Genomic DNA, 12,969 nt, shown 5'->3' with positions numbered 1-12,969 from the left:
AAAATGTTTATGGTAGCATTTCTGTTAGATCAGTTGATATCTGATTAGTCTTACTTTGTGAAACCTTTTTTAGTAAAGCTCTATGGCGTGCCCAAGAAAATAGAAATGTGTTGAAAAAATTACATGAAATTTAGGCAGAGTAACTTCTGAAGTGATACACTTGATCTCACTAAGATAATTTTTATATAACTACAGTTATTCACTGTCACTTCCAGAAAACAGAAAATAGTATAATATGACAATCACTAATTAGCATTCATCATATGAAAAAAAAAAAAAAAAACAACAAATATTGTCAGATAAAAATAGTTTGCATTTGTTCATGTTCCTTTTTCTTTAACAAGACAGTGACCAACAACATAGGAACAACAACTTTTCCTGCACCTTTCAGAAATGAGGATGGTTCTGTTTGGGATTTTTTTTTTCTGTAAACATAAACTTAGAGGGAATCTAATAAACAATCCTTTGCAATACATTTGTGTATGACTGACAAATAAATGTAAAATGAGAAGTAAAGTTACAGCTTCTGGGTTGTAAACCAGAGCAGATTTCTCCTTCAAATCAGAGTGCTGGTGTAACTCTTTATTTTTTACTAATAGAACCAAAGATTTTCTTCAACTTTAAAAGCTGTTATTTGTGTTTGAAAATGAAGAATTACTTGCAGACCTTTCAATGTCACTATGGCATATTTAAATCTGAATTTGTTGTTCACTGGTCAGATGAAAGGAAAAAATTATATTTTCTGTGCCAAGGCAGAACTGCTTTCAGTTCCTTTAGCAACTGTTAGATTCAGAGAACAAATAAGACCCATCTTTATAGGTAATTTTTAAGGTCATTTTTATAATGACTTAACCAATTTTGGTTAGGTCATTATAAAAAAAGGCAGTGTATTAACTGTGTATGCGGGAGAAAGGCGAGGTAAGCTGAGGCAAGGCAGGACAAAGGAAACAACGTCCCACTGTTGCTTTGTCTTACACTGGTAATGTTCAGTGTAGTCACTGACAGTAGGCCAGGAATGAAAAGAAATGTATTTGAATGTAATAGCTCAATAGTCAGGATAGAAACATTAACTCTCTACCTAGTTTTACTGAACTGCCATGTAAAAAATTGTGTATCCAGATTTGTCCATTGTTTAGAGGAAGTGGTGTTTACAAGCTTTAAAATGGCTGTATGAAACCCACTAGGACTCAGTTCTACAGTTCCACATTGTGTTAACTTTAAGGATAATTCTGATTCCAGCTCCTTGTAGAGCTGTGACATCCTCAGTAATGGGGCCTAGTTAGTTTGCAAATTCTAGCACCATTCAAAGTGAATGTCAGTGTTAGACATATTATAATGTATATTTTAAAATACATTATCCTTTATAAAACACTTGGACTTGAATACATGGAGGTTTCATAAAAAAAATTCAAGTAAAGTGGCCAACTCATTGTATTTAATTTTGACTTCTAACCACTGTCTGCTTGTGAATTTTCTCTCAATCATGTTGTCCCAAGGCAGAGCTTACAGCCAAAGGGATTGAAGCCAGAAACATGTTTGTAATTGTTCCTTTTTTTTTTTCTTTTTTTTTTTTTAACATCTAAGCTGAGATTTTTGTTAAGAAACTGTGGTATACCAGCTCCCATTGTAGTTAGAGAAGTTGAAATCAGGCATCTTGAAGACAGGTTTGTACCCCTCACTAGTTGTTTTAAATAAACTATGTAAAGAGGAACAAAAGCCTCAAAATACTGCATAAAAACTATATTTGAATCTGTTAGAAAGGATGAATAGATTTATTTTAAGGTGTTCATTTCTTGAATATGTATTTCATCTTTATATTTAGTCAGTTTCAAAGTCAAGTGAACATTCTGGGTTATAGTTTTGCTTACTAATTTTCATCTACCAAAGTCCATTCTTGGGATATAGTGAATCTGTTTGCAAAATCTCATTTCTATTAGTAGTAAATGAAAATGAAGTGTAAAGAAAGGTAATATTTATTAGACTAAGTGCTATCACTGGAAAAAATAGGAAAGCATTAGAACATATACAGCTGTTTTAGGGATCTCCTTTATTTGTCAAGGATGCAAAAGCAATGAAAACCTGTCATGTTCATTTGTAAACGAAAGACTGATTTTGTTTTGCCTCATTTTCCAGCTACATCTCTTGGTCTAATAGAGTATGTGCTACCTTACCCTACAAAGATTGTTAATAGCTTTAAACATGTGTGGATCAGCAGGTGGAGCAGCATTGCTGTGGTGTAGCTGGAACATGTGAAAAAACATACCTTGAGTGTTGACTGATTAGCCAGGTTATAAACTCATTTATTGTGAGGTGCCTAATGAAGTTCTGTAGATTAGGAGAGTGACAGGGTCCCTGAACAACCAGGAGAGAGAGTCACACACAGCCCTGGAGGTCACTTCAGGTCTGATTTGCCTTTGGTTGTACTGGGAGACTTCAGCTACAATGCTGGCTTAGGTTACATGAGCTACATGAGCTGGCAATGGGCCAGAGCACTCAAATCAGCTATGAATGTGTATTTGGACACATTTAGTATTGGTTTAGTATTAACTATTATTAGTCAATATTTAGCAATAATTAAAATGCTAGAAATAATAATAATTGAGATCATAATAATCCTCTGAACAGATTAGGTTATTTATGAAACTGATGCAAACACAGAGGCATTTTCTGCTTATGAGGGTATACATTGTTTATGAATTTTTGCAAAACTGAAACAAATGCATGATGATATAAAAGATCTCTAGTATATGGGCCTGAAGGCAATGCTACAAGTTATTTTTCAATGAATTTATTGCATTCAGTTACTATAAACAGATTAGTTATCTTCCATGGAGTGAACTTAAAACATCTGCAAATGTTTTTTTTTTTCTTTATCCTTTGTAAAATATGTTTGTGAAAGTTTTATTTTTATGCCTAATGTGGTCTTAAAATATTTCCATTTGCTGTGTATTCCATAAAATTATAGGCAGACTGGGGAACAGCCGTGTGGCATTTAAAATTTGGCACCTATTTTAATGGGTTAAATTTTCCTATAGTTAGGTTTAAATGTTTACTCCACAGCATGTCTCATGAAAGGGTGCAACACACATGCCTGCAAATGGAGTGACAGGGCATACAGTAGAGCATATGGCAGATTATATAATCTTTAAAGACTAATAGAAATTACGTTACTGCACATATTTTGATTTTTCTTCTAGGTAAGGGAACGACTGAGGGTTTCTTTAGAAAGAGTCTCTGCACTGGAAGAAGAACTAGCTGCTGCTAACCAGGAGGTAACATAAAACACTTTCTCCCGTTTTGAGATTAAATTTCTCTAATACTCTGTCCCATGTGTTCCCTGTCACTTTCTTCAAAACTGTTAGAAAAAAGCCCCAACAAAACAAACAAACAAACAAATAAAACCAAAATTGACCAGAACTAAAGGAAAATTACATTCTGAGTAATCTTCTCAGTTAGGCTTGTTTAAGGTGGTTGTGAGATTAATACAACCTTCTGTTTATCAATTTATTCCCTCCTCTTCCCTTGCAAGCAAGCCAAAATCCAAGAACTAGTGACAGATTCCAAAATTTCTTATTGGACTTGGAAAAGGAGTGAACCAACAAATATGTCAGAGGCTATAAACAATTCAATAACCCAAATTTCCATTTTTCTATAAAATTAAGTAAAACACACCTACATATATATATATATACTCATTCTATAAATGTTAACATTGATGAAGGAAGGATTATGGATGACTGGGAAATGTAGGTTTGTCTCTTGCCTTTTAACTGCAGTGTATCATGGTGTTCTGTGCTGCCATGTAACTGTTGTGAACTCGGACAAGAGATATTTTTTCCTGTTTGCAGACTGTTCTCTTTTTGTTTGAAAAGGTGAACAGCTAAACATGTCTGTATTGAGCAGCTGTAAACTACATGGATTTAGAAGAAAGTTTACATCCTAGAGAGGTGATTTTGAGCCCTGATAATATAAAGATGGAGCCTGCTGGGGATATTACCATTCCCCTTGTGTTCTGAATACATGTGACACTCTTAACAATAATCCAGATAAGAAAGTTAGATTAAAACCATTTTGGGTTATGGCCTTTTTCTGGTGTCATTTCATTGAAGGTTAAGACAGAAGCCACATACAATCTCAAACACTACCAAACAGTTCTTGAAAAGTGGAATACCCATAATTCAGAATAATGTGTGATAATGTAAAGTAGAGACTCCTGAAGTATTTTTAACTAATTTATGCTGGAAAAAGTACTTTCTTAAAATTACGTCTTAAAAGCAGAATCTTCAATTAATATATTAGTACGTTTTTTATAAGTATGATAAACTATTAATACAATATTTTGATTCATCCCTTTGCTCTCTGAGGTAACTGCACTTTATCTGTTAAAAAAAAAAAAAAAAAAAAAAAAAAAAAAAAAAAAAAAAAAAAGAAGAAGAAGATTCTTCTTTCAGAAGGATCCAGAAAAGTTGTGTTCAAGTAATATAGTTACACTCTGTTGTGTATTCTGTCATTTGCACCAGTGTCTCTCAGATAGCAAGTGGTCCTTTTGGTCAGTCAGGCCAACTGAAATGCATTGCATTGCTCCAATCTCTCTTGCTCATCATCCAAATAAATCCAAATTCATTTCACTGGGCACAGGACAGGTCTTTAGAGAATTGCCTTGCTTTTTAGAATGTGGAATTTTAAAAATTAGTGAAACTTTTTTGACAATAAGGAATAAAAGCATGCACAAAGAAATTAAATTGAAATAGGGCTTCCATAGGTTTTCTTACCCCAAATCTTTAGAAATGTTGAACAATTTTTGTGTCCACATGACACTAAAGACATTTAGGATACATGACCATAACATGACCATTAACATAATCTGAACATTTTTATTCCAGTTTCTTTTGAGGGACTGTAAAACTGAAATTCAATTAAATAATAATGAAAAAACAGTGAAATGGGAAGAGATATGGAAGAGAACAAGTGGATGATTTTTGAACAGTTATGCATTTGAACAAGAGTTCAGATAATTTTCACACAATTAGTTATTTGAGTAAGACAAAAATAATTAGATCATTGCTGTATTTAAGTCTAATTTTATGCTAAATTCCACAGTAAATTCCACAGACAATAAAAGGCTTTAAAATTTTATTGTACTATATATGAAAATAAATGGGCTAAGTTCCTAGGGGAATTAAATATATGGTTTTCTGTAATTTCTGTAGTCCTTTCTTGGTGTCTGTTCTCCCAGGAGAATCAGTATTTTCTTTCATACCCATTTTCTCATACTTATTCTAGGAGTGTACTATATTCAGGACTATATCTAAACAGAAAATGATGACAGTAAATTGGTTCCCTGATTTAACAAATTGTGTTTAGGTATATGACAAAGTAGCAGAAATATATAGGTTAAGATGTTCCCTTTCCCTGAAAGCTTGTGGCTGTGGCTCTGACACAGCAACAGTGAGAAACTGCAGACATTCATGAGTACATATTGGAAATATTCTTATATTAAAAAAAAACCCAAACAATAAAAGTGTAGTTTCCCATCATTAGGTGGTAACTAAGCTCTCATTTAACAGTCTTTGTAACACATTACATACCTCACAAAGGGAGTGAAATCATCTCTAAGTGGCAAAGCTGATTTCAGCTCTAGTTCCAAACAGAGTCTTGGAAAGCACTTAATATTGGATAGGCAATAGTAACACAGTCTAAACTCCAGAGCAGCTGGGGTGGACATTTGAACCTTTGGGGGAGCTCAGCTTGTGTAGCTAATGTTTACATGTAGTTACACAAGGGTAATAGAGAAGGGGTTATGTCTTATGAGCATGTATTTTATTAAAGCTTATATTTTATTAAAGAGTGGATTAAAAATTCTTTAAATATATGTTTTCCTAGGGGAAAAGGTTATTTGGCTATGTATTTTATTTGCTGCAACTGATTAGTGATTGTGGAAGGGGCCATTATACATAGCAGCAAACTGAATTGCTGTGAGTTTTTGTGCAGGTAGGGGCCAGATTAATGCAGTAATAAAGTTTCATGTTCATCCTGCATTTTTTTATTCTGCTTGCACTCAAAGCCATTTCTAGTTCATGACTAGCAGATGTCCTGTTCATTATGTCTGTTGTAGACAAGATGAATAGAAGATACTGTAAACAATTTTTTGAGACATTTACCTCCTGTTTTTAATTAAAATTGCTGTAATACATAACTAAATCTGTTTACCCCTTAGGTGCTTTTGTAATTATGCTGGTTCTCATCTTCTTCCATGTAACCTATTGTCTCTCCAATAGTTTCACTATGTACTTTGCAGTTAACAATTAGACAAGCTGCAAGTGGGATATCCAGTAACAAACTCAGTGGTAAAATACTGTTCTGTGAGTATTTTTCAGGGAAATGAGATGTTTTTCAGTGAGTGTATGAATATTTGCACAGTTAAACAACAATCTGCTAACTAGCTTCCTTTTTACACTCTGCTTTGAGGAGAATGAATCTCGTTGGCAAGGGAAGTGAATTTATCTTCAAAGTTTTGTCATGCATGACCTTAATGGAAATTAACTTAAATGTTGAAAATGCTGGCAAAATAACCACTTTTGTTCTACAGCTTTAGAAATACTCTTATTACCATTATAAATGTGAATCATTGTTGAAAGTATGCTAAACTACACACATGCAAACAACACACCAAGGTCAGTCATTAGTGCCCTATATTCCCAGGAACCCAAGTGCTAGCATCTTCCACAGCTCAAGAGTACATGGATTATAGACCATGACCCATGGTGATGCTTTTCAAACCACTTCTGCAGCAATTTGCAGTGTTAAATGACAACTGTTGCAATTTCCATTAACAGATCTCCGTGTTTCTCAAGAGCCTTCAACAAATAGTTAAAAAAGAAACCAAACAACCTTTAAAGCTTTTTTCCCCAAGGCTTTTTTAGTAAAATCAAGCTTTACACATAGTTAATACAATACAATACAATACAATACAATACAATACAATACAATACAATACTGGTAGTATTATATATATTTTTAATGGCTGTGCTTAATTTCCACATAAATTTTCTCCTGTTCATTTTAATTATCCATCCCTTGCAACATCTTTCTGTGTTAATAAGAATCATATGATAAGTGGCATTCCAAAACCCTATTTTGTTTCCAGTTAATATGCTGGCTTTTCCGTCTTTCCTCATTAGTAGAAACTGTGGCATGAAAAATATAGCTTTATTTACATTTATTACCTCAAAGATACTCTTTAGGAACCCAGAAAACATTAGGACTGCAGAACATTAAATTACAGAAACTACTGATTTGACTGTATATATCACTGTACTACCATATGCTTTTCCTCAGCATTTGTTCCAATTGCCAATGCTATTTCCAAATGTCAAATATCATTATATTGCCTCTGTCAACTGACACATAGATTATATTTTAAAACACTCAGGGTTCAATTCAAAGCCTCACTGTTACAATCACTTCTGTAAAAATTTACTTGACTTTAAAGCTAAATTTAACTCCTGGAGCTCTGAGATCTTGCAGGAGTTTTGGATCATAGCTCACTGCTTCATAAAACTGCTTACATTCTCCTGTTTAGGCAGTGGGTTTCTGGGTTTCTTCTTGACAGTTGGTTACTTTACTCATTAGGATACCCTAATGCTAATTTTATAGCATTTATGAATTATTTACATCACTGAAAAGAGAGGATGGTTTGAAATTCCTAATTCTTTATGTTCCATACCAGAGACAGCAGAAAATGTATCCACTTACACAGCAAAGAAATTCCAAATACCATGTTAATTGCCAAACTTCTTCTGTTCAAGGCACATCAAGAACACAGTGAAAAATGCAGTAAAATTGTTACAGCTGAGGAAGTTTTTGGCTTGACCATGATGGCTGGTGCAGACATGACTATGGTATCATTACTGCTAATGAAATATTCTGTAGTAGTTCATATAAATATGTATTTCAAAGTGAAGTCTTAGCTAAATGTGGCATGTCCTTTTTATCCATGGTTCATATGAAAACATATTTCCATGCCTAACTTTTTCATTTCCACTTAGGTTAAGGCATTTTTTTAACAGGAGTTTCTTGGTGGCTTTGGGCTTTCTGTGTAAATTCAATTCAAAGTGATTTTTGGAGTAAAAGTCTTGTAAAAGGAATAGTTTGCTGGCAAAAATAGATGTGCATTTCTTGAGCATACAATTTACAAAAAAAATTCATCAGTCCAGAATTCAGAAATTACAGATATCAAAACTTTGGATGAAATGGTGGAATTAAGGGACCTTTTTTTTTTTTTTCTGAAGGCTAGGCAGATGACTTATATCTGATCCTGGTGACTTGAGGCATACATTTTTTTGTAAAGAATCTGAAACACCTTCCTCTATACTATCTCCTTTCACCAAGTTTTCTCAGAATGATACAACTGCAAGTTACTCCTTTTTGAACTCTCTCCTATATCTTAATTTTTGCTTTCATTTCTTTATAAGCTATAGATTTGCAGAGATCTGACTCTGAAGAGATATTCTTTGTGGTCTGAACTTCAATTTAAATGACTATGTAAATGTAGCAAACTATATCTTTTCTGCAAAATTGCACATAATTAAAAATATCTTGATTTGAAATGTACTTTAAATGCTATATATAATTGCTTTTTAAATTTGCCTTTAACCTTAGCCATCTAATTAAATGTTACCTCTGCAGAAAGTTATTGTTGCCCTTAAGTTTTAAATGTGGCAATGATGCAAAATGATGATTTGTTTTAGTGATGATTTCTTATACTACATGCTTTACATCATTAATTTATTTCTCTATACATTTAAATTAGTATGTGTAGCATGGAAGTTGAAGAGGTTGAAAATTAATACAGCAGCACTACAGCCTTCATTACCTATTTTTTTAAAAAAGTGAAAAAGAACCAGTTAAGTTGCCATAAATATTTCATTTTATGTCCTCAATTAATTCTAATCTGAGTTCTCAGAGGGGAAAAAAAGCACTAAAATGCTTTGTGAATATTGAGGGCATTGATTAATTTTGCATAGCCATCACCTTTTTCACTAATTTTGTGTTTCACTAAAATACAGAGCAGAATAGATCTGAGTCAATTTTCCAGGTAGCAACTGAAGAACAAAAATTTCTATTGACATATTTGAGATGAGCATCGCTGCTGCACTTGCAAGAGTGGTTTCTTAGTACCTGAGTAACTTCCATAAACTTCTACCACAGAGAAAAAATCTTCATATTTTGGCTGCTAAAAAACCGTGCATTTTCTACCATGACAGCAGATAATGATTTTGCAGATAATAGTATTTTTATACAAAAATCTTAGTGACTTAAGCCTATTTATGTGTTATAGTCTGGTGTACGTTACACTACATTTATGTGTACACAGTGTAGTGTATGCAATGCAGAAATTAAATATTAAATACATTCACCAACTTTGGTCTTCTTCACTGGAATGGTCTTGGAGAGCAGAAGTGTGTTGCTTCCCAAATGTCTTAGGGTGCTTTCAAAAAGCATTCTGAAATGTTGTGTTCTCTTTCCCCTCCATTTAGCATGTGGCCACCTGTAACAAATCCTATAACACCAATGTCATGTTTTCATTTTGCACTGTCTTTTTGTCAAAGTTGAATGCCCCCAATGTGTTCTTTAGAAGACACCAATTTGTAAGAAAGGATTCATGGTCTGTGCTCATGTGTTCATGGAGCCCTTAAGGAAACATGTAGCTGAAGATTGAAGGCTTTTACTCCTTCACAAAGACAGTGTGCTTAATAATTTTAATAAAATGTTTGATATTGAATGTTTGCTAGCTTGTATATATTTCTTTTAGTGTTTTTTATATTCTTTTGAATAATATGTCATAAAGACAATTGTTATTTCTGGTTATATTTTCTAAATATTCTAAGATCCTAAGTATGAGAGTATTCAGCTGCTTCAGAATTTTACTGCTGTTAAGGAAGGATTCAGACCCTCGCACTGACATAAAAAATTCTGGCTACTAAGGATCTCCACTGCAATTTTGATTTTTTTTTCTCAGAACTTTGTGTCATGGCTAATTAGTTCTTCATTTTTGTAGAATTCTTTATGGGATTTTTTTTATATAAAGATTTGTGACTAGTATAAATCCCAGTGTCACAGATTTATCACTGAAGAGTAGAGTTTTGTTCTGCTCAATTTATTTTAAAAATATCCTGAGATTGTTTCCAGCCTCTCAGTTTTTTTTGTGATGACACATTCTCGTGTATCAACAAAAGCATGCATACTTTGCTGTTAAACTATTGTAAGCTGTTATTTGCATTAAAGGAAGAGAAAAATTTTAGATTAGTGAAATAATGCTTAAGGGAGCATGGCAAAAGGTAAAAGCAATGTCAAACTGTGGCTTTCTACTTCCTCATTCTTTGCTCTTTGCCCAAAATCTGCTGTGCAGCTATGAAGAAACTGTTTAAATATACATTAAAAGAGCAGTAAGACTGATGTTTGAAATATTTTTTGCAAATCTCTTTAAATCTGCTTCATTTTTATGTCAGACAGAAATATTTGATTTAATGAAACCTTGGTCCCTCATGATTAGAAACTTGGGTGATTTAATGCCTTGTTTTACTGAATAAATGATGACTGGAGACTAAAAATTTCCAGTTTCCTTTAGACCTCGAAGCACAAACTTCCCATAAAATTAGCATCTTCATCAAAATGAGCATAAAGCTATTCCAGCATATTCTTTCATATATCTGTGTCTGTGTTTCAAAAGCATTTGTTTTATAGATTGCTCATTGTGAAAACAAATTAGGTGCCACTACTGTAATGTGAAATTAGGAAATCTAACTACGAATTCTATTACAAATACCCATACTATTCTTCTGTTTAAATGTTATATTCTCATTTTTTTAATACTTGTGGCCTAAATTTTCAGACTTTTGCCTGTGGTGAGATTGCATTTTTCTGTGCATTAAGAACTGTGGCCAAATCTTAACCACAATTTAGATTGCTGCAGAAATATAAATATATAGTTGTTTATTTAGTAGCAATATATTTGTTTTGACTTCCATACGGAAGTGTTCTTGTTGCACGTTTACTATGGCCATTACTGCATTACAATGCCCTCAACAGAGCTCCAGTAGAGGAGCAGGATGCCATTTTGTGGGAAATAAAATACTGAAACACGGTTCCTGCTCTGTAGCACCTAACAGTATAAATTTGTCTCATGGTGTCCATTGCTCATACAGCTGTTGGCTGGACAGCATGACTGTAAAGCCCAGGTAGCACAGCGACCTGTGCCATAGATGGGGAGAGCAGCAATCACTCTTTTTACTACCACAGGAGCTCTGTAAAGTGTCTCATAGGACTCAGGCTCATCTGATTCTTTTCAAATATTCTTGCTCTTAGAAGGATAGAGATTGGTTCAGCTGGGATGATGGGTTAGTTGTTTCTATAGCCTAAAAAGTAGGATACAACCCAGTAGTTAATGGGTTCATAAGTATTGATAGATAGACTTGGCTAAATTGCATTACTTGATTTTTGGCAGCTGATGGCTGTAGTGGCATCTATTCAGGTGCACATTCTGTCACACAGCTGTTGTTCTGGGATGCTGCACAAATCCTGGTACGCTGAGTGGATCCTATCACACTCACTGCGTTGTAACTCCATGCTTGGGAGTTAAATACCAGGTTACATGTCCCCACACCCCAGCTCCATGCCTGGTTTCTTAATGGAAGAGAGGCTGGGGCTGCAGGCAGGCAGGCAGGGAGTGACAGTGCTCTCCATGAGGTTATGCAGCTAAATAACTGTAGGACACAGTATTCATCATCAAATAACACAACCACTCTGCAATAAATCAGCATGGATGGACAGCTTTCTGGATCTCTTGAGGTTGAGTTGTTTGAGTTATTTTGGGGGTCTGTACAGTGTTTTAAATTAATGAGTACAGAGGGATCACAGAGCATGCCTGATATTTCTGCACAACAGCAAACAAATATATCAGTATATGACAGAGCTCTGTGAAGCTGAAGAAGATGCCTCAGAGATTGATAAATAGATCTTCTCTACTTTATTCCAGGGACTTAGAAAATAAGAAAGATCTGAGTTTCCAGCACAGATTTTGTGGATTTCCAATTTGCCACACATTCCTCACCCAAAGCAGAAAAAAAACAAAGAAAGAGGAAATGGCATGTCAGCCAAAGAAATACAAGCTGAGAGAACATAGGGATCACATGAGTCAGATGTGTGGTTGAGCATATTTCACAACTGTTTGCCAGCACACCTGAAAACTCCAGGAGATCAATGAAATTGGAAGGTTGCTTGTATATGGTTAGTTTAGGATTGTTCATAGTCAGCATGAGATTAGACGCAAGGATAACTTCAGTTTGGATTTTGTGTCATCAGTTTGGCAATCTGTTTAGGAAGTTTAACAAGTCAATGGACTGCAGTTCTCATTCCTGATTTCATAAGGTCACTTTAACAAATGCCTCACTTTAACATATTGAATTCCTAAAGTAAAGAACATAGCACAGAGGTAAAAGTGTGCCTAGCTGACAAGCATTGCAGCGGTCACTATTGCATGTACAAAGTATTTCCATGAAAATTTTAATATCTAATGGTTAATTTGCTCACAGTGTTCATAGAGTGCCTTTCATGAGACATCAGAAAGAATATATCATTTCTCTTTGATCTATTATTTTGGGAATCATAAACTTTGAAATGGATGCCATTTTATCCTGCGCTGGAGGTATGAATTCAGGTTTCAGAACATAGCTGCTTGTCTTTCTGTCTTTGTCACCTTTGGGGTCATTTGACATTTGTCAAATGAGACATTCAGGCTGGTGAAGTTAGTTTAATTGCAAGAATTAGACTTGCAATACTGGACTGCAAGACAAAATGATTCTTTACTGTTAAGTATCTTTTTGCAGATCCATCTTGATGAGAACACGAAATACATACCCATTATCCTTTGTTTTTAATCTGCTGGAATTATATATTGTTTTAACATTT

The 12,969-nt window shown here is 34.2% G+C and overlaps 1 protein-coding gene across 1 annotated transcript in view; it reads left to right on the top strand.

Annotated features, from left to right (window-relative positions):
* PPFIA2 (PTPRF interacting protein alpha 2) overlaps positions 1-12,969 on the top strand; it is a 145,226-nt gene that overhangs the window by 41,508 nt on the left and 90,749 nt on the right. The window contains exon 4 of the mRNA XM_066319228.1: positions 3,198-3,272. Within this exon, the coding sequence (XP_066175325.1) occupies positions 3,198-3,272 (75 nt within the window). The remainder of the gene's footprint in view (positions 1-3,197; positions 3,273-12,969) is intronic.

The sequence above is a fragment of the Sylvia atricapilla genome, chromosome 5 (genome assembly GCF_009819655.1).
Source record: "Sylvia atricapilla isolate bSylAtr1 chromosome 5, bSylAtr1.pri, whole genome shotgun sequence".
Lineage (NCBI taxonomy): Eukaryota > Metazoa > Chordata > Aves > Passeriformes > Sylviidae > Sylvia > Sylvia atricapilla.
This window is presented reverse-complemented; position numbering and strand designations above follow the sequence as displayed.